At 40.2% G+C, this 23461-nt stretch overlaps 1 protein-coding gene across 1 annotated transcript in view; it reads right to left on the minus strand.

Annotated features, from left to right (window-relative positions):
• Positions 1 to 6836: 6836 nt before the first annotated feature.
• KCNB2 (potassium voltage-gated channel subfamily B member 2) overlaps positions 6837 to 23461 on the minus strand; it is a 450306-nt gene continuing 433681 nt past the window's right edge. The window contains exon 2 of the mRNA XM_055432374.2: positions 6837 to 9935. Within this exon, the coding sequence (XP_055288349.1) occupies positions 7782 to 9935 (2154 nt within the window). The 3' untranslated portion in view covers positions 6837 to 7781. The remainder of the gene's footprint in view (positions 9936 to 23461) is intronic.

The following is a 23461-nucleotide window of genomic DNA, read 5'->3' on the forward strand; positions in this document are numbered from 1 at the left end:
AACCATAAGCAACAATATGAAACAGAAAAGCTTCTGGATTGAAAGCAAGGTGCTAAGAGCAGACAGTCATTATGTGGTTAAATGAAAGGTTATTAAAAATGCTTCAGTGTGCTAATGGTACCTTATATTTACTTAATAAACCTTTTTTATACATTCATGTTGAATTTTTAATGATTTAATATGTTGCTTTAAAACTGCATAAGTTTGAAATTTGGCTATTGGACAAACCCAGTGTTTTTTAAGTTGCAGGTTTTTTTTTTTTTTCTTTCTTTGGCTTTGAAATAAATAGAAATATTTTGTAAATTTTTTAGTGAGATTTTCATAATATATACACATTTGTTACTTCTGGTGATAATATTTTTGTTGGATAAGTAATCTGGGTAATATTAGAACATATTACTTCTGTGTATCTGTTTGCTTTCCAAAACTACTCCCCATTTCAATGAAACATTATGTGACTATAATCTGGAGATTAAAATCACAGCCTAACCCATATGCTGCAAATAAGAATATTATGAGCATCTTGGTTTAAAGAAGACGGCAGAAATCTGGCTGTAATTCAATTTCTGGCCAGTACCCACAGATATGGCTTGGAAGTTTAGAACCACTTGTGTTTTTGCTAGGGTAATTCAGGGGTATTTCAGGTTCTACCTTTAAGTACAATGGAGACTGTGGATTTGTCCTTACAGATTTGTGATTCTTAAAAAAGGCACCACTTTGAGTGCTCTTCCATCTTTCCACTAATGGCAGAAAGGTGAATGTAGCATTTACTAATGTGTATTCAGAGTGCAGACTAGGACACTTCTAAAGATTTAGTTGAACTTGTGACTCTTGTTTTAAACCTGGAGACAGCAGGTAGAACCACTTTCAAAGTGCTGTGCAGAGGGTGGCGACAATTTTATCAGATATTTTAGAATAAGAAAAAGAAAACAGAGAAATGATCACTGAAAAAAAACAACTTGGTTGTGATTTTGACTCTATGCACGGGTAATGGAAGGTGGAAGGTGGAAGATGGACCAGAACCTTCCCTCAAGTCCTCCTCACCCCATCCTTTCTTGGCAAATGGAATTCCACTTTCTCTCAAACTGACCACTAGAGGGCACTCAACACGGACTGAAAAAGGACGAGCGGGCTCCTGACACCCTTTGGGAAACCTGTGTATTTACCTCTCTGTTTGTTGCCAGTATTCTATGTCTATTTCCCTGAGTCTTAATTTTGAAAGTCTATATTGCTTGGTATTCAATATAAAGTCTTTTTAGGTTGAAATGGAGCAAAAATAACAGAAAACCTATTCAGCTATATCACTTGCCAGCTTGCCCACGATGGAAGGGAGATAAACTACATTGCTAGACTGGCATTAAGCTTTCCTTACCAGCAGGTAGTGATGGGTTCTCCCAACGGCATACAGGCTAGGATTTAAATAAAATCAAACAGAACAGTTAAGGGGTATAAAAACAGTGATTTTTCAACATTGTTTTTTTTTTTTTTTTGTCAGAATCTTATATCTTTTGGCTTGAAGTGGGCAATATCTATACTAAAATAAATTATCACTAACTTTCAGACAGCTACAATAGTTTTAAGCATGGATGTTTAGAAAGCTTATGTGGTGGTCATTCATATTCTAGACTAAGGAATGAAAATAAATAACAAATATGAGAAAGAATAAAAGTAGATTACAGAAATTCTGAGACAACAAACTCAAACATATTGCCATACTATTTCCAGCTCAAGCTATGGAATTAGATTTCACTTGGGAACACAGTCTCTTTAAATTTGAAATCTCTGCTACAGTGTGAAACTGAGGGAATGAACTGTGCAGAAATTAATTTCTGGCATAAGGTAGACAGTAAATGTTTGTTGAATGAAGTATTTTACCCCAGAAATATGGAAATATCTGTTAGATAATAAGAACTAATTTCTTCAGGAGAGAGATTAAAGCTGGAATTATGATCTCAATCACAAATTTCATGTTAATAAGCAGTTTCAATTACATACAAGAATTACATACATACACACACATACATGTACCAAATATAAATTTCTTGGCTTAAAAACACATTTAGTTTACCTACCTATTTCTTAGTCCTTCTTTTTTGGGGGTATTTGTATCTTTTGCTGGCCTTGGATTGTCTCACTACTAAAGAGAATTCCCCACCTTCCTTTCTTTGTATGTATATTTATAGTTTAAAACCCCTTTAGACTTAATAAGGAAGAGATTATGCATTAATGGCAATGGTAAACAGGTTTATGAAATTAAGTCAGGCTATTTTAAAAAGTCAAGTAGAAGCAATGGTAATTGACATCACTAAGAATAGTATTATATTACAATAAGTGCTAACTTCAATAAAATAGAATGTTCACCAAGATTTTAAAATTGAGACCTTTCCCCTTTCTTATTAGGGATGGGCCTTCAAGTGTTTCCAATTTTTATTTAGATTTTGTATTCTCTTCTTTCTTTTCTAGTTCTGTTTGGGTGAGGGCAGTTGAAGTGGGAAAACACCCAATATATTTTCAAATTCACATGGACCTAAGTGAATAAATCCCTTGAGTCAAGCTAAACCATTTTTGATTACTGAATTTTAAACACTTTCCATTTAGAAATTCAGAGGATTAAATAGAGAATATTGATAGACTGCTAAAATGTTGCCTATAGTCAACAGAAAGTAAGAAAAAAATATTAAAATGCTTAGTTTTTAACCAAATAACCATCAACAAACTATTAAAATATAAAATTTGCTACATATTTTTTCACTGGTTTTAAATTTTGCTCTACTTTTTAGTGATAGACTATTATTAGCTACTTTGACAAGTAATATATCTAAGAATTATTTTTCAATTTACCAGATAATAGGGAAAGACAACTCAAAGCTTTACTCAATCAGATTAACAATTTGTTACCTCAAATGTAAATTTAAACTGTGACTCAGAAATAATTATGCATCAGACTTCCATTCATACCATCCATTTATTTCTTAGGAAAACAGTTCTTTGGAAAAAACATTTTATTTGTTCTTGTCATATACTTCCCTGGTTTGATAACTGGATGATTTTTCCACATTTAGAAGAGATACTTTCCAGTAACCCAAACGATCCTCAGCCTGATTTTATTATTATTGTTAATGTTATGTACTTTTTGACCACGCCACACAGCATGAAGGATCTTAGTTCCCTGACATGGCATTGAACCCGTGCCTGTTGCAGTGGAAGTGCAGGAAGCTTGCAATCCTAATCACTGGATGCCAGGGAAGTCCCCTCAGTCTGGTTTTAAATGGGTAGTAAGTTCATGAGGCTGAGGGCTGTATCCAGCACCAAGCACAATGCCTTCTATAGAATATAGGAGTGCTCACCTCATATTTACTGAATGAATGAATAGTGAAATGCCAATCAAATTCTATTAGACAATATTTTTGAACTTAGATTCAGTCATTCTAAAGTTCTTTATTTTGTTTCTAGAAAATCAGTGACTTCTTCAGTCTTTGCCTAATGTGTATATCATGTTATATCATGAGTAATAAATTCTTCTCTTTAATCCAGAGACGTGTATCTTATGACCAGAATTCCCAAAGGACAAATGTATGTGCTAAAGAGAATCAATGTCATTTATCTCAAGTCGTTAGCATTTGGCATGATCCACTGCTGCTTTAAACAAACTGTGTGACAATAAATACACCTCTGTTTTTATTTTCATTATTTGGAATATTAATAGAGAAAAAAAAACTCCTTAACTCAACAGACTTTCCTGTAGTTCACTAGAACACTGGACGTGAAGCCATAGGATGTGAATAAGGTCTCCTTCTACTTTTCATCAAGTTCAAGTGTGAATCAAGATTCATAACTTCCCTGGTCTTCTATTGATAAATAACACCTGATTCAGAAGGCTGTTGTGAGGATTAAACATGACCAAAAACTCTAAAATATTCTACATATTTTTTTCTTTACAAATTTCAAGAGAAATAGTTGAATTGTTGACTTTCCTCATGTCTACATGACTAAAATGCTTTTGACAAGAAATTAATGGGAACGGACACTTGGCACATCCTCGTTACCAAATCCAGTTCATATCAGGATAGTGTTAGATCTAAATGCTTGCTTCAAAACTGTTGTCTGTGCCCCAGTGAAGAAATTTCTAGTGGAAATGTTTAGAAACTAATTAAATGAACTCTAGGGAGTCTGGGTGTCACTCTTGCGTTTGTGATCCAGTCCAAGATGTGTATCCACGTACCCATTTCTATCCTCTTGTGATCTATCTCAAACTTTGAGTTAAAACAATCTTGTGGCAATTTACACCCATTAGGACAGTCAGCAGAACTGAATTAACCATACCTGCGACTAGGAAATGGCAGCCCACTCCAGTGTTCTTGCCTGGAGAATCCCAGGGACAGCAGAGCCTGGTGGGCTGCCGTCTATGGGGTCGCACAGAGTCGGACACGACTGAGGTGACTTAGCAGCAGCAGTAGCAGCAGCGACTGTGTTATTTTGAGTTCTTTCATATAGCCTTTCCTCATTGATGTTTGTCCCTGGTCACTGAGCTAGGTGATAATGAGTGGGCTCTCCCAGCAGCGGAAACCTCCAGGGTCCCTCAGGGAGTCAGTCTGTGTCCCTGCCACTCAAGCAGTACTTCTCAAACTGGGGGTGTATTTTCCAGGGAATACAAAAAGAGGTATATAAAGTTAAATGAGTATCCATTTCAGTAGTTGGTGAGTACTGTAAGAAGAAACATCAATTCTTTTATATTGAAACATAGGCTATAAAGTAAAATGAAGCATTTTCATGACTTTTTAACATAAAACATAAGACTTTGCAAGATCTCTGTGCTTGGTATATTCCCAGACCAGTCCAGGCAGACACGTTCATCCTCTGCATTAGAGGCAGTTAGTTCACTGAAAAGGTTTAGAATGCACTGCACAAGAGCATTCTGGGAACCCTTGGTGCTTTCTTGCGAAACAACAAAATCAAAAGTTTTTTTTATTGTTTTTTTTGAGGAACGTTTTATTTTATTTTTTCCTAGCTGAAGACTTTTGGCTCAGAGGGGTTAAGAAGAATTGAAGGTTAAATTTTCCATAAGAGGTTCTCCAAAATTATTTAAAACTTAAGAAAAATATTAACAGAAAAAAGTTTTTAGGGAGAAATCTTTTGGGGGAAATGTCTAGAATTCCTTATCTAGGAAAGATTTTTAATATTAAGCATTCTGGAGCAGGATTCTCAGGTAGAAGGCCTAATGGACACAAGACAGGTTGGCATTAGTAAACTATCAGATAAATTTAAAAAAAACGAGATTCATCAATACAGAGACATCAGAAAATAACTGCTTCATCAGACTATGTAAAGAAAATAATTTTCATGACTTATTTGCTATTCATCTAACAGTAGATATATCTGTTTACTTGAAAAACTATATATAGAAAATCCAGACACTCTAGTTTTACAAAAACTGAGCAATATGTAGTTTTAGACACTAAAATAAGTATGACTAATGTAAATATCAATGATTAATGACCATACACTCTTGAAAGTTGTGTTTTGAAACAAACATAAAAACCATTAGGAAATCCTAATAAGAACAATGGAAAAAATGCTTAAAATTATTTTTAGCAGTACTTGGATTTCAACTAAGATCCAACCTGGTTTTCTTATCTAAAGATGTAATGACCAGATTTTGTTAATAAAGACATGTTATTCCTTAAAGCCTTAAGTTAGATTCTAAATTTTTGGGTTGTCTTTTTCTGATGTGTTTTATTTTCTTTAAAATATAGAATAAAATTTGGAATGTTTTTCCTTAAAAAATTGTGCTTTAAATTTGGCCGGGAATTTTCCTGTTTCCCTGAACTATACACCCACACTCACCCCCACCCAAACATCCATACACACATACAAAATGTATAATTTGGAGGCAAAACTTGGACATTCCTGAGAGCTCAAGGAATCACATTTAATTTGAACTCTTAAGGTAGCTTAGAAATAATTTGTCTTAGTTTTTATTGGAGTAAAACTGAGGCTAAGAGAGGTTTTCAAGATTCACCCAGGATTACCCAGCAGGTAGTTACATTTCTGGAGCTAGCGCTTTGATTTCCTGTAAGGCAAAGTGGATCCAAATGAACTGGCTTCTAGCACGGTCTTAACCAACAAGACAGCCACCAGCAAATATCCTGTGTGTGTTTGTGTTGACATGACACTCAGGCATGTCCAGCTCTTTGAGAGCCCATGGACTGTAGCCGGCTAGGCTCCTCTGTCCACGGAATTTTCCAGGCAAAAAACTGGAGTGAATTGCCATTTCCACCTACAGGAGATCTTCCTGACCCTCCTGATCCTTTCTGACCCGCGTCTCTTGCGTCTCCTGCATTGGCAGGCGAATTCTTTACCACTAGCGCCATCTGAACTGAACTGAGCCCCAACTACCCTAACACCTGTGCATTTCACGCCTCTCAGTAAAAAGGGTGAAAATATTGCTTTCAATCCTCCACCACTTGGGGGCGCTGGAAACGTGAGAGTGTGTTTCTAGGTGCTGCAATTACAGGATGGTGCTGCTGGAGTTTGCAGCCCTCCTCACCTGGCAGTGTTCCCTCCTCACACTGGGAAATACTGAAAGATCCATTATCAAAGCAGGGTTCTTTCTATGTAACTCATTTCCAGACCCACCTCTATCTATGTGGTCGGGGTGGGTGGGGTGGCAGTCTGACTTAAATAGCTCTGCTTTTAGTTTGCCAAAAGTCACTTTTTAGAATTCCCATTTTGGCATATGTACATTCTATCTTTAGGTTTTTAGATAGAAAAGGTTATGTTGGATACAGGTGGAAAATAGTCATCTTTAGGTGGCCAATATATAGTTTTTTTTTTTAAAGAACTGATTTACAAAAGTGGAGTGAGATTAAAAAATAGTTTACTTGTGTAATATCACCTTTTAAGTATGTTCAGATTTTTTAAAAATGCATTTCTGTGCAGGCTGTTACATGATACATACTTTCTCCCCCACAATATTAGGGATATGTAATTGACTGGCAAAATTTCAAGCCTCAATTTCAAGTTTTTGGATATCTGGTCATTACATCTTGCCTATTTTCCTGATTTATAAATAAAACCACAAATGCCACAACTAAGCAGAAGCAAAAAGAAAAATGCACCCTGTGAGTCATATCATCAGTCAATAAAAATACTGTATTCCTTTAAACAAATGTACTTATAAGAGCTTTATAACCCAAAGCAAGATATGTGAGATGGTTTAAGAAGAGGTTGCAGTTTTGCAACAAGAAGTCTGTACAGCTCCTCCAGGCAGTAGCTGTGAAGGAAGTGCCTGTGTCTCAGAAACTTGTTTCCGTCTGTTCTTGACACTTCTGCATCCCAAGCCCCATTATTTACAAAGTTATGCATTTTGCAAGCTCAAAGCACCTTGTGCCTCGCAATTATGAACACATGCAATGACATTTCATCCTTTCATGTGCAAATTCTAAAATTCATCATAACAGAAAAGCTCACAGTCGAAACTCTGTAATTTGAAATGAAAGGATCAAAAATGTCAGACATGGCAGAATACGGTTCCTCATAGAGCTCTCTTTATTTGTTCAATGTTCTTCAGTCATCTTTGTTTGTTACAAAAATGGAGTCTTGATTCTTTAAACAGTACTGAAACTAAACTGTTCATGCCATGCAAAAATAACATTTTTTGCACTTTTTTTGGGAGGGAGGGGCTCCCCACGTTTTAGTTCACAGGCATTATTAACTGCATTTTTTAAGAAACAAGTTTTTTTGTTTGTTTATTTTAGTGTTATTATTGCTTTTGTAACTAGTCACATGCTGGTTTCACGTGTGGGGCAGTAACCTGTATCTCCCGGGTTGGAATGAATTTCTGGAGCAAACAAATGGTTTTCCATCTTGCACCCTTCTTGACTGTTGTCCTTTTTCACTTCTGCCACACCATGGTAAACGTCTTGTCTACAGTTGTGACTTGTGTCCTGGGCAGAGGAAGAGCCCACACAGGCCTCTTCTCTTAAAGGGTCTCTTCCATCACTGGGCTTATCTGTCAAGCAGTTTGGGCTGGAGTCTGCCTGCTTGTCCCGCCTCGTGGTGCCCTGGAGCTCTAAGAAGTCATCATCTTCCCCCGTGTCGATTTCCGTGAAGCTCCTCCTCTCTCTGGTGGGGAAAGTAAAGAGTTTCTGCTTGGGAAACCGAGGCGTCAGCCCTTTGGAGGGTCCCTGACAATGAACCTCAGGACCCAGTAAGGGTCTGTCTCCCTGGGAGGGGGTTTCTTCTAAGAGAATGGTGCTGATGAGCTGGGGCGAGGTGAGTGGAAAGTCCGTCGCGGTGACCGGCAGCGGCCTGGCTGTGCTGGGAGGGGTTGGCGGGGCCCCGCCTCTGCTGTCCTTGAAGTTGACCTTGAGCGATCTGGACTTGAGCGGGTTGCTGCCTTTCAGCGAGCTCTTGGGGCTCTCGGAGGCACTGTCCGTCGGCAGGGGGCCGTGGGGCCCACCCTGGGGCCCGCTGGCGGCATCGAGGTTCACAGTTACGTCGATCGGAGCGTATTCTGGCGTGGGCTCCCTGGCCGCGGGCCCCTTCTCCCTGGTTAGGGCTAAGAAGGGGGCGGGCCTGGCTCTTTGGTGCTCCTCGCCGGTGAGGTCGGGTGGGAACTTCATCTGCAGGTGGGACGCGGAGGGCGGCGGCAGGGGCGACCTCTCGGTCTCCGTGAAGTCGGTGGCGCAGCTGGTGAAGCTGTCGATACTGGATGTGCTCTTCATGTCCACGACGCCCTCGGTCTGTGCCACCGCCAGCTGCTCCTGCGGGCAGACCACCTCCTCCATCTCTATCTCTTCCTCGTAGGCGGACGGCCTCTCGGCCTGCTCCTGGCCATCCGGGTTCGGGTGAGAGTGAGGCTGCGTCTTGGTGATTTCATTGTACAGCATCTCCAGCTTCTGGGCGCTCAGATGCTGCGGGCTGGAGGAAGAAGTGTTGTTCAGCTGTTCATGGGAGTCTTTCTGGCTGACCTCCTGGTACTTATTCTCGTAAGACTTGTTGGAGCTGGTTTCCGACAGAGCCTTCCTGGCCCACTTCCACCGGCTTGGAGAGAGGTGATTGTCATCCGTGGAGCCCTTGGTGTTGGCCGACTCGCCCGTCTTCTCCACAGCCACATCTATCAGCTCCATACTTCGAGCAAAGGCGTCCTTTAAGTTCATAGACACGATGCTTCCGTTCCTCTTGGCGCGCTCCAGAGCCTCTCTCCTCTTAATGGCTTTCTCCTGGCGTTTCTGTTCCTTGTAAAACTCAGAAAAATTGTTCACAATGATTGGGATGGGAAGGGCGATCACCAGAACCCCTGCGATACAGCAGAGACCTCCCACAATCTTCCCTAACAACGTTTTTGGGTAGATGTCTCCATAACCGACGGTCGTCATGGTGATCGTGGCCCACCAAAAGGAGGCCGGGATACTGGTGAACTTGGTAGCATCCTCGTCCTTCTCAGCAAAAAATACCAGGCTGGAGAATATCATTATCCCCATGGCCAGAAACAAGATCAGCAAGCCCAGTTCATTGTAACTCCGCCTGAGGGTGAAGCCCAGGGACTGCAGGCCCGTCGAGTGCCGGGCGAGTTTCAGGATCCGGAGGATCCGCATGATCCGGAAGATCTGGACCACGCGGCGAACGTTCTGGAACTGCAGCACACTCTTGTTGGACTCCGTGAGGAAGATGGTGACGTAATAGGGCAAGATGGCCAGCAAGTCGATAACGTTCAGCGGGCCTTTGAAGAACTTCCATTTGTTGGGTGAGGACAGGAACCTTAAAAGGTACTCCATGGTAAACCAGGCGATACACACGGCCTCCACGTGGGCCAGCTGGGGGTTGTCATTGGGCTGTCCGAATTCATCCATCTCCTGCAGTTCTGGCAGCGTGTTGAGAGACAGTGCGATGGTGGAGAGGACGATGAACAAGATGGACACGATAGCCAAGATCTGGAAAAGAAAAGAAAGGCAAGTCAGCAGGGCCTCTTAGCTGCTTAGGCACAGCCAGGAGACATAGGGGCTCACTGTTTTTTAAATGATATGCCTTGTTCAAAGGTATTCCAAGAAGGTAACTTTACAAACACATTCACTTCTTATGAGTTCATTTCACTTAGAAGCCTAATATGGATAAAATAGGCAACTAATGGGAACCTACTGTATAGCACAGGGCACTCTATTCAGTGCTCTGTGGTGACCTAAATGGGAAAAAAAATCCAAAAAAGAGGTGATATATATATATATATACACACACAAATAGCTGATTCAGTTTGCTGTACAGCAGAAACAAACCTAACACTGTAAAACAACTATACTCTAATTAAAATTATATATATATATAAAATAAACCTAGTGTAACATACCTTTAAATTCTATGGTCTAATCAATCCATTTGAAAAAAATCCACCCCCCCCACACCTTGCCCATTGTTCTTAGGCCCCTCTGGAAGAGTTTTCGGGGAACAATCATCTCCCCTCTCTTGTGTGTGTGTGTGTATGTGCTCAGATGTGTCCTACTCTTTGCAACCCCATGGACTGTAGCTTACCAGGCTCCTCTGGAGCAGTTTTCCATACCCTCTCCCAGGGGATCTTCCCAACCCAGGGATGGAACCTGTGTCTCTTGCATCTCCTGCACTGGCAGGTGTGTTCTTTACCACCTGAGCCACCAGGGAAGTCCTCCCCTCTCTTAGCTGTTTTTCTCTCTGAACCACCCAGTTGATGTTTCTTTATAAGAACTGCCATACCTGCTATATAAGCTAGAAAAAAGTCATGATTGCCAGAAGTTTTATTCTAAAGAGTCAGACACAACTGAGCGAATAACACTTTCACACTTTCCAGTTAAGACTCCACCTCCACCTGCAGTGGGTACAGGTTCAATCCCTGGTTGGGAGTTAAGATCCTACATGCCTCGAGGTATGACCAAAAAAAAAAAAAAAAGGAAAAAGGATAAGTGACTGATCACTGATCAGTCAGTGACCACAGAACTATATGTAGAGAGATAACAAGGCCTTGGTACAGCGATGCTTCCGTAGAACAAATGTGATCTGTCTGGCAAGCACTGAAGACATAACCAAGTCAAGGAGCCTCCATGCTGGGCCATGTGGCCTTCTGGGCAGCCTCATGAGGGAGAAGAAGATTATGAGCTAACTTCATTCAGTTGAGAAAGTTTCCATAAAGAAAAAACTGATGATTGTCCAAGGTGATCTAGGTTCAGGGCAGAGGAATAGCAGTGTGATGTCAGACATAGAAGGAAAGAGGAAGCACTCAATAAGAAGTAAAAGGAGGGACTTCCCCAGCAATCCAGTGGTGACTCAGACAATAAAGAATCTGCCTGCAATAAAGGATACCCAGGTTCAATCCCTGGGTTGGGAAGATATTCTAGGGAAGGGAATGGCTACCCACTCCAGTATTCTTGCCTGGAGATCCCATGGACAGAGAAGTCTGGCAGGCTACAGTCCACAGGGTCACAGAGTCGGATGCAACTGAGCACACATGCATACAATATTAATGTATTAAGAAAATATACTAAACTATTATTTAAAGTTTGAAGGATTAGTAAATTTTATGCTTAAAAATAAAGATGAGGGAGCTTCCCTGGTAGTCCAGTGGCTAAGACTCTGAGCTCCCAATGCAGGGGACCTAGGTTCAATCTCTAGTCAGGGAATTAGACATCACATGCTACAACTAAGAGTTCACATGCTGCAAGTCAAGATCCCACCACAACTAAAAGATAATGCATGCCGTGAAAATGATTGAAGATCCTGCATACTAAGACCCAGCACAAGAAAAAAAAAAGGCTACAGTCTATGAGGTTGCAAAGAGTCAGATACAGCTGAGTGAATAACACTTTCACATTCTGCAGTGGTTAAGACTCCACCTTCCAATGCAATGGGTGCAGGTTCAATCCCTGGTTAGGGAGTTAAGATCCTACATGCCTTTCAGTGTGGGGAGAAAAAAAAAAAGGAAAAAGAGCATCAATGACTGAATTTTGGTCAGTCATTCTGACCTCTGAGCTTGATTTTATTACTATGTGACTTTGGGCAAATGACTTAACCTCTCTGTCTCAGTTTACAGATCTGTCGAATGAAGACAGCACTTAGAGTTATTTCACGGCTTTCTGAAGATCGTGGCACACATACATCGCTAAGTAAATAAATGTAGCTCTGAGAAAAATATCCTGACACTGTTTAATTTAGACATTCAGTGTTCAGTAAACAATGATTAAGTATCTTGAGGCGACACAGCTCAGTAAACATGTGTCTGTGGAAAAAATGAACTATAACTGACATTATTATTTCTGAACTTCTCTCCTCTTTATCCTAAGTTTCTCTGCTTTTGGGTTTTCCTCCTTACTCTGCCTCTTTTCTTCTCTTGTGCCTCATTTATACCTTTCATTGTTTTTTCTTCCTGTTTTTTCCAACTCCTACCTTTCCTCTTAGATCACTATAAAGGAAAACCATATTTTTTCAAGAATGCACTGTAGACATTAAGATTTATAGTTTCTTAACTTAGAGAACAGCACTTAATTACCAGTGTTTTATATGTTTTTTCTTAAACAAAACTATTGTTTACCTGAATATACTTCAGGAGTTCCTTTAAAAATGTGAATCAATGAATGACAGTAGTATAAAGGATCTCTTCATCTATGCTGAGAAACTTTGAAGGCTGAAGTTAGAAATACCCTCAAGAAGGTTTAAATAAATCCATGGATAATGGATTCAGGCTTCCTAGGTGGCTCAGTGACAAAGAATCCACTTGCCAATGCAGGAGATGTAAGAGCTGTGGGTTCGATCTCTGGGTTAGGAGGATCCCCTGGAGGAGGAAATGGCAACCTTCTTGCCTGGGAGATCCCATGGACAGAGGACCCTGGTGGACTACAGTCCACGGGGTTGCGAAGAGTTGGAAAAGATGGAGCGACTGACCACACATGGGCACAGTGGATACAGAGGGTTTTTTAAGGACAAGTTGGGAATGCTCACCCTGAAGCTCTACCCTCAGAGGCTAATGGAAGGGGGATATTTACAATATTCCATCACATAAATATTCTTGGGAAGCATTGGTCAGATTGCATCTACTTTTATGTTCTTACCGTAAGGAACTAGGTCCTTTTCTATTTCTAGAAGGTCATACTGTTGCTAATATACCTTTGGGCATTTTTAAATACTGAGATTGCTACCATCATTCTTGTACTGATAACCCATAGTCCAGATTTTTTATTTCTTCTTATCTGTTTACCTGCCCATTTGGGTGCATTTTATTTAGGTTTATCACCTCCAAGAGCAAGAAAAAGTAGAAACACAAATGAAACCATTCTTCTGTCTTCCAACCTTTTAGACAAAGAACAAAGCAGGTCAACATGGACCTTCAATTTTTCTTGACTCCACAATCCAAGCTAGATCATAGGTCAGTTTACTTCGCTATCTAATTTGGGAAATAATGAACATTGTATAATTCTAATACAGTCTAATGGTCTAGTTGATGGCAACTGAATATAGCTACTTTTAGCACCTGAGAATTTAGCATGTACACAACATAATTTGGAGTACATTCTTTTTTAATATTTATTTATTTGGCTTCACTGGGTTCTGACTGCCCGTGGGATCTTCAGTTGTGGCATGTGAGATATTGTTCCCTGACCAGGAATTGAACTGGGGCCTCCTGCTTTGGTAGCATTGAATCATAGTTGCTGGACCACCAGGGAAGTGCCATGGAGTACATTCTTGAAGAAAAGCATTACTAAAGGAAAAATATTCTGATATTCAAGCCCTTAACAATTCCACATTCATGTTAAAGAAACCATAAGGTATTGAAGTGCATGATTTTTCTGTCTCAGGTTCAGATTTACTCTGTCAAAGCCCATTTGCTTTCAATGTAAAAGAATGGCTTATTTTAAATATCTTGTGAAACTTGGAGTTCTCCCAGAAAGACAGCATCTTAGACAAATTATTCAGTATGTACCAAAGATGACGTGTGATGCAACAAGCCAAATGCAAGATTATTGTCTTAGGATAGAGGTGTTTTTTTTTTTTTGAACACAATAAATAGAATAAACATGCAATTTTGCTCTAAGCTACAGGATGCATGTCTAAACATGGATATTTACTTTAGTACAGCAAACCCTAATGACATTTAGGTATTGCTTCGTTTATCATAATCATGCACAAGTTGGGTTTTCAACCATATTACCTCTAATAACCAGTCTCTAGAGCTGGCTATTTTGGCCCCAGCAAGTAGATTTATGTTTGTACATGGTAAAGGAAGCGGAAATTCCAAACAGTTACCTCTGTGATATCAGTCAACTCCCTTGGAATTGGATTACATAATTTTCAAGCTTCCTTTCACCTCTAACATTTGGCAGTTTTTTCTAAACTAAAATATTTTACTAATTCCATTCACATCTTCAAACCAAACCAAGGGCTAGTCACAGTTGATTCCATCATTTTGGTTGAACTGCCAAAATATAATTTTGTTGCTTATGAAAAAAAAAAATTCAAATGATAAGGCTTTTTAAACCATCCCACTCTGTAGGTTCAAAGCATTTAGTTCCTGGGAATAGATATGCTTTCCAGAAAACACTTTTCTTTCCTTTTGCATTGCCTGGATAATGATTTAATTCTTCCTTAGACACAGATATTCAGAGGATCACATGGAGTTAAGAACAGGGCTCCCAGCACTGGTGTTACTGAGTCCCCAAATTTGGTTGCATTGATTTCTGTTTGTGTAAGGCAGTGGGAGATTTGCCTTTGTTTACCAACTAGTTTTTTTTTTTTTTTTAAATAACTTTTATTGGAGTATACTCAGATGGTAAAACATCTGCCTACAATGCAGGAGACCTGGGTTCAATCCCTGGGTCAGGAAGATCCCCTGAAGAAGAGAATGACTACCTACTTCAGTATTCTTGCCTGGAGAACTCCATGGACAGAGGAGCCTGGAGGTCTACAGTCCATGGGGTCGCAAACAGTCGAACGTGACTGAAGCATCATGTTAATTTACAACATTTATGTCATGTTAATTAATATGGCATGCATGCTCAGTTGCTCAGTCCTGTCTGACTCTTTGTGACCCCATGGACTGTAGCCCACCAGGCTTTTCTGCCCGTGGAGTTTTCCAAGTAAGAATACTAGAGTGGATTGCCATTTCCTCCTCCAGGGGATCTTCCCAACCCAGGGATTGAACCCGTGTCTCCTGAGTCTCTTGCATTGCAGGCAGATTCATTACCACTGAGTCACCTGGGAAGCCTAATTAACTCTGATAGTTAATTTACAATGTTGTGTTAGCTTCAGGCATACAGGAAAGTGAACCAGTTATATATGTGTGTGTATTCACTCGTTTTTAGATTCTTTTCCAATATAGGTCATTACAGAGTATTGAGTAGAGTTCTCTGTGCTATACAGTAGGTTCTTACTAGTTATATACTTTATATATAATAGTGTGTATATATCAATCTCAATTTATCCCCCCTCCCACTTTCCCCCTTGGTAACCATAAGTTTTTTTTTTACCAACTTGTTGATTTCATATCCTTTGAAGATAGCAGATGTTTCCTGGTGGAAAGAATATAGGACAAGGAATTAAATCACACACATGGCTCTACTTCTGCTGGCCATGCAGACAAGCCAGTTTCTTCTCCAGACTCAGCACCCTCATCTGCAAAACGAGGTTCTTCCTATTTGCCCCTTGCCTGCCTCAGAGGGTGGTTAAGGACCAGACTAGATCACGCACAGGAAGCATCTATAAAATGTAAAGTACTATACTCAAGAAATGCTGGAGATGTGTCTAAAAGAAGCTGTTGGTCAGCATTGGGAAGGAATGATGAACATAACTCTTCTCCCCCCACTTAAATAGAATTTTAGATGTAGTTCATATTTGAAACACTTACAGGCACATTCTTTCACCTAACCAGTGGTTTGCATGTCAAATCCAGATAACTGGGTTTTCTTGAGGACTGAATGATCTAGTCTGCCAATATTTAAGTGCTGGACTGAGGTTGGGTGGGTGGGTGCATGAAATGGGTAACGTTGGTCAAAGGGTATGAACTTCTAATAATAAAATAAATTAATAGATAATCAACAAGGATCTGCTGTAAAGCACAAGGAACTCTACTCGACATTCTGTAATAACCTATATGGGAAAAGAATCTGAAAAAGAATGGATATAAACAAATGTATTACTGAATCTGTTGCACAGCTTAAACTAACACAACATTGTAAATCAACTATGCTCCAATATAAAATAAAAATTAAAAAAGTAAATTAAGTCCTGGGGTATACAGCACAGTGACTATAATTAGGAATACTGTGCTGAATATTTGAAAGTTTTGAAGACGATAAATCTTAAAAGTCGCGTCACAGGAAAAATGAGACGTGATGTTACTTGAGATGATGGATGTTAACTCAGCTCTTTGTGGTAATCATTTCATAATACAGGCATATATCAATTCATTATGTTGTACAACTAAAACTAATATACTATTATATGTCAATTATATCTCAGTTAAAAAAAAGAGATGGACTGAGGTTGCTTTGGGTGAAAACTTGACTTATTTTGAGTCTTAAAATATGCAAAATATTTTCAAGCTCCAGCCTTCCGAGTGATAATCTGCTTTGTATTCACCAACTTTCAATACTTCCTTCAAATACACAGGAACTTGGGTACCTTGCACTGAGGTCATTGCAGGTACTTTCTCTCTTTCATCTCCCCCAAACTATCCTTTTTTGACCAATGTGTGAGGAGAGGTGAAAGTGAATGAGTTGTAGCATTTCTGCTTTATCTTAGTGGAAACAGATGAACAAACACAACAACAACAAAAACCTTATCAGCAACAGAAATCAGCATGGGAAAATGTGATGATAAGAATTTTCAGGAGAGGACTTCCCTGGTGGTCCAGTGGTTAGGACTCCATGCTTCTAATGCAGGGGAGAAGCAAGTTCGAACCCTGGCTGGGGAAGTGGGATTTCACATGCCACAGAGCATGGCCAAAAAATTTTTTTTTTAAAAAAAGAATTTTCAGGAGAACATCAACTTATTTAAGTTGTCAGAAGAAGGTCTGTGATGAGCATTATTAGAAACATGAAACATTTTCTATTTTCAGAAAAAGGGCAAAGCACAATGACATTTCTGAGCCTGTAAGTCAAAGACCAAACCATTTGTTGAGGGAAGAAGTGAGAAGTAGGTAAAAATATCATGACTTTCATCTACCTATCTTCTATTTTGAGCTGTTCTCAGAAGCAAACCAGAAAAAAAAAATCCTGTGATTTGCACCTAAGGAAGAGCCATCCAGGACTGTGTTCTAACATTCCTTATTCTTTGAAACTGTGGTGCTCTCCTCCAAGGATGGGGGCCCTTGGTTGATGCTCAGCTCTTTCTTCTCCCAAATATCCCCTTGCCTTCCTGGGACAACAGAGATTCTGTGCTTAGGTGCTCTCTGGTAATGAATCCTTTGTAGGCTAGCACCACATGACTCATGCAAAGGATGAACATCCCCGAAACGCTCAGTTGATTTTGAATTATTTTGGTCTCATGGATAATGTGAAGCCAGGAATTCAATCCCTTCCCATTTATGGACTGTTGAATGAGGGGTTTGAAGAGAGTCATCCACACAAGTTGATGTCAGCCAGAAGCCTGCGTGATGCTTTTCATTTGGGGTGGGATGGTCAGTGAGAAACAATTCGGTTCTGCATAATATCAAATTTTACTTTTTTTTTTTATTCTCTAATATAATTTTTTTTTTTTTTTTGGAGAAGAGAGTATTTGGCTATCTTATGATGAAAGATACTGTTTTAACATTTTCTTGGCATCTCCTGAAATAAGCCACATAATAAGCCACATCTATAAGCCCATGGTATATTTCCTATTTTAAAAGATTAGGTTTTAGGAAATAATTCATTAGGTAGAAGGCTGGTGGAGGGAACTTAAATCTTATTCACAGTAACTCTGAAAGAAAGGAGCAACAGTGAGATGGAGACACCTTTAATCTTACACCCACTCCAGTGATTAGACAACCTCTTTGTAGGTAATTTGTTCTTACAAAGTCTTCAGGGGCCAGGAAGTAAACATGAAGATGAGCCAGGCTGAACTCCCTGTGTTATACAGCAACTTCCCAGTAGCCATCTGTTTTACATATGGTAAGAGAATGAGATGGCTGGATGGCATCACCGACTCAATGGACATGAGTTTGAGTGAACTATGGGAGTTGGTGATGGACAGGGAGGCCTGGCGTGCTGTGATTCATGGGGTTGCAAAGAGTCGGACACGACTGAGCGACTGAACTGAACTGAACTGAATGTATATATTTCAGTGCTCCTCTCTCAGTTTGTCCCACCCTCACCTGCCTTCGCTGTGTCCACAAGTCTGTTCTCTATGTTGGACAGAGTTTTGATCTGTTAACACCCTTAAAGCCTTACAACCTTCTCAAACAGTCATTTGACAATTTCACAGAAGATAGTTTTGCTTCTCAAACAGGGTTTTTGGAATAATGGAACGGAATAACTACCTATTTTCTTTCTACAGAATTGCTTGCAGTGCCTAACAGAGCAAATACTTCGAAAATCTATTTTAAATAAATGAATAACCAAAAAAGAAGAGAGAAGTCCATAGAACTGGAGGAAAGGAGAATAGATCTTGAGGAAGCCAAATGTTTTCTAATCGCCAAAGAAGAATAAGAGAGATTCTTAGTCATTTTTCTTGCTTCCACATGGTCCAATGTCAGCCTAAAAGCTTTAGCCAATGATAGAATTTTTTAACAACAGAAATTCATATTACCAATAGCCCATTTTGTGATAACAGACCAACTGTACAACTTCAGCAACATAATCTTTTCCTAGGTTAAGCTCTGTAATTTTATTAATCCTTTCTTTTTCTTTTTTTTCATTATACAGAGCAGATTACATTTTTTTTTTAACCTTATTCTTTGAGAAGCCTGATTTTGACTATTTATTAGCTTTGGGCTTCGCCTTCACAGAAGGGTACATTTTCTTAAAGAAAAGTGTTGTATTCATTCTATGTCACATTTTTTTTTTCTGAGCATTACTTGGAACCTCAGTTAATCCAACCAGTGAATAAAGTGATAGTTCCATGTATAGATATGGGTGGATTCAGGTTTATGGAATAAATGTTAAGGCACTGAGAAGAATTAATAATGTAGGTTATATATTAAAAAGTACATACATACAACTATACTTCAATAAAAGAATATGAAAAAATGTACATATATATCACTGTCCCATGTAACCAAAAATAAAACATCAGCGAAAAGTCACAAAAACTTCATGAAAGTGTAAGCTTAACAAATATTGCAGATTCCATTTAATATTTATTTACAAGTATATTTTATTAAAATACCACATCTATATAAATATCTTATGTGTGTGAAGACCTAAAACAAGACAATGAAGAGAAGTTTCCTTCCCTTTTCTCCTTATCAGTTTTCTAGTTCTTTGGAAAGACAATTCATGAAAACCGAGGGAGGAAAAAACCAGATTTTAAACACCTAGGGTGTTTTGAACACCAGAGTATTTACAGTTCCATCCTGATTTAATAACATTCTTCCCTTTCCTGTTGGAAAAGGGTTTCCTTGGTTCTCAGAACAATTCTAATCAAAACTTCTTTTTGTGAAAGATGGGTAGAAGTTTCCATACAGAAAGGGGGTTATAGGGCACAATGTGCTGAGAGGACAGGGTAGGTAAAGCCGTAAAGCCCAGACCATTAGCCCAGAAAGTTCCAGTTAATTTTGTATGACTGGGGCATCCATAGGGTTCCATGGTGATTTCAGGGCTGCTACATATAAGAATGGGGCTTCCCTGGTGGCTCAGAGGTTAAAGCATCTGCCTCCAATGCGGGAGACCCGGGTTCAATCCCTGGGTCGGGAAGATCCCCTGGAGAAGGAAACGGTAACCCACTTCAGTATTCTTGTCTGGAGAATCCCATGGACGGAGAAGCCTGGTAGGCTACAGTCCACAGGGTCGCAAAGAGTCGGACACGACTGAGCGACGGAACGGAACATAAGAGTGAAGGCTATGCACTGGTCAGCTCCAGAGGGCACCAATAAGGAGACACGAATGTGAAAGACGGCGGCTTCCCTGGTGGTCCAGGGGCTGAGACTCCATGCTCCCAATTCTTCTATCCCTGGTCAGGGATCTAGATGCCACATGCCACAAATGAGACCTGGCACAGCCAAATGAATAAATAAATATTTAAAAAAGTAAAAAAGAATGTGAACGATGTCTATGTCATTTGTTCAGGAAACAACCTTCACAAGCTTGTGGCAGCCCTGGTCCCAGGGACCCAATGAGGCTGGTGAGATTGGATGCAGATGGGATACTTGTGGGAAGTCAGGCAATGGGCAAATTCTGAAGGGTGCTAGATGTGCCAGTGGAGAGTTTGGTGGGTTTCCTTTTGAAGATCAGTTTTCCTCAAAATGTGGTCCCTGAACCAGCAGCATCAACATTACATGGTAACTTGTGAGAAACACCGATCCTCAGGCCTCACTCCACACCTGTGCTGTGCTGTGCTTAGTCACTCAGTCGTGTCTGAATCTGTGCGACCCCGTGGACTGTAGCCCACCAGGCTCTTCTTGTCCGTGGGGATTCTCCAGACAAGAATACTGGAGTGGGTTGCCATGCCCTCCTCCAGGGGATCTTCCCAACTCATGGATCCTAACCTAGGTCTCCTGAATTGCAGGCAGATTCTTTACTGTCTGAGGCACTAGGGAAGCCCCTACTGAATCAGATGCTCTGGAGAGAGGACCAGCATCTGTTTCCACAAGTCCTCTGGGTGACTTTGATGCTCGCTAAAGCATGAGGACACTGCTGTAAGGAGGAAAAGCCATAGACACTTTAAGCAAGGGAAGGAATGCTCAGACTTGTTAGGAAGAACATACACTACAACGTGTGGAACAGATTGGGGTAGTGTTGCAAATGAAGATAAGAAGTGAAGTTTCTGTTGCAAGGGCAGCAGTATTTACAGTTGACCTCCACATCCATGGGTCTTGTACCTGCATATAGGGAAGGCTGGTTGTACTACATCATTTTATGTAAGGGACTGGAGTATCCATGGTTTCTGGAATCCAGGGGTGTCCTGGAACCAATGCCATGCAGATGGTGAGGGACCACTGTATAAATAAAATCACAGCCTTACTTGCTGTGGAGATGGAGACTCTAGGACTCTGCCATATTTATGACGAAGTTTATCAAGAAGACTGAGTAGCCTTGACAAATCTCCATTATTATCTTCTAAGGTAAAAACTCTGAGTGATCCTTGACTTAAATCATCCTTAGTCTTTGAAAATGATATATCCTCATCTCAAAAAATTATAGGGGCTTTCCTGGTGGTCCAGTGGCTAAGACTTTGAGCTCCCAATGCAGGGGTTCTGGGTTTGATCCCTGGTCAGGGAACTAGATACTGAGTGCTGCAACAAAGACCTGGCACAGACAAATAAATAAATAAAAATAAATATTAAATAAATTCTAGTAGTTGCAGTAGTCAAGAATCCATCTGCCAATGCAGGTGACACAAGAGACGTGGGTTCAATCCCTGGCTTGGGAAGATGATCTAGAGCAGGGAATGGCTACCCACTCCAGTATTCTTGCCTGGAAAATTCCATGGACAGAGGAGCCTGGTGGGGTACTGTCCATGAGCCTGCAAAGAGTTGGACATGACTGAACATGCACACGACGAATAAGAACTTCAAGTTTCAAAATAGAAACAGGTAAATTTCTCCCTGAGAGTGAGACCACAGTTTCTTGCTACCTGAAAACATTATGAAACACACACTCTATTATTTGCCAGAACTATTTTCTTTTGTAAAATTGTACCCTAAGTGTACATTCTGAAATCACACAGGGCAAAGACTAGTTTAACAATCCATTTATGCTAGCTGGTCACTGAAAACATGCTCATTTGTTGAATTACTTCTCACCCACTCCAACTTCCAATTTCTGCAAGGAAGTCTCCTACACTTCCAGAATTAAAGTGCCATTAAAAACTGGCTGTGTTCCTCGGACACCTAGTCGGCCTCATCAGCTCATCAATCACCATTAACAGGGAATTGCAAGGATTTATTTCCACCATTATCCTCATATCTAAACACTATGTCCCAGCAGCTTCAAAGAAAGAAAACAACGAAAGCAGTAATGCAATCATTATTTTTCCTTTTAATGAAACTCCGCAGTACACACCTCTCTTCTAAAAAGTACTTTTGGAGTCAACATCATTAAGACTACATTATAGATTGCCAGAAAATAGAAGACAGACTAGGGAAATGCTAAAATGAAGCTGCCTGCCAAGGTAAAGTTGAGATGGGAGACAAACCGAGCTGTGCCTGCCGAAAACATGCACGGTTCACCTTCTACCTGCTGCTGCGGGCAGGCTTTGCTGTCCCAGGGCCAGTGGGCTTCAGCAGTTCATGGAAGCTTCTGTTACATGGATGAGAGGTGTTCATGTCAAGAAGCCAAGCATCACAAACAAGGGCCTTTAATGGACCTCGTTTGACTTCTTTTGACAGCAACCATGATTTGACTGGGCTCGAGCTCTTCTGTACTTCTTAGGGAATAAGGAGATGTTTATTGGGCAAAGGGGTCCTGCTGTTTATAGCTGTCTGAGGTGAACACTTTCTACAATCACAAAGACTTACTCTGATCTGTACTGAGTTGTTCCTGGGTTCTATCAGGAAGGCTACTTAAGACTTTGTCACTCAAAATGTGGTTCTGGAACTAGTGACATCACCAGGAGATTATTGGAAATGCAGAATCTCAGGCTCTATCCTGACGGCTCACTGAATCCGAATCTATTTTCACAAGATTTCCAAGTGATTCAATACACATTGAAGCTTGAGAAGCTCTGACCTCAGACAGAAATCCATATAATATTCATTTTTTAATTAAAATACATATATATGTTTAGTTTATTAAAAAATTGGCTTAGGAGGCTCTTCTATAGATTTTTAACCAGGGGATCTCAGGTGAGTTGTTTGACCTTGCAAGGATTTTCAAACCTGTTCAGAGGTTCTAGGGTGGGTGGATGTAGTTAACTAGAAAAAGCCTTAAGGATGATGCAGAAATGGCCTCTAATCCTGCCTAGACATCCTCTCTCAGTCTTCAGTTGACAGTCATTACTTTATCTATTTATTTTAAAATCATTTATTTATTATGCTCTTGACTGCTCTGGATCTTCAGTGCTGTGTGCGGGCTTTCTCTAATTGCGGCAAGTAGGGGCTACTCTTTGTTGCAGAGGGCTTCTCATTGCTGTGGCTTCTCTTCTTGCAGAGCATGGGCTCTTAGGTGTGTGGGCTTTGTAGTTGTGGCTCACTGGCTTAGTTGCTTTGAGGCATATGGGACCACAGATTGAACCAGTGTTCCCTGAATTGACAGGTGGATTCTTAACTATCGGACCACCAGAGAAGTCCCAGTCATTACTTCAAACACTTTCATGTACTTGGCAGTAGAAAGAACACTGGATGAGGAGTCAGATGACCTGACCTTTCTCC

This window comes from Moschus berezovskii, chromosome 16 (genome assembly GCF_049115385.1).
Source record: "Moschus berezovskii isolate FMDL1 chromosome 16, NW_MosBer_1.0, whole genome shotgun sequence".
Taxonomy (NCBI): domain Eukaryota; kingdom Metazoa; phylum Chordata; class Mammalia; order Artiodactyla; family Moschidae; genus Moschus; species Moschus berezovskii.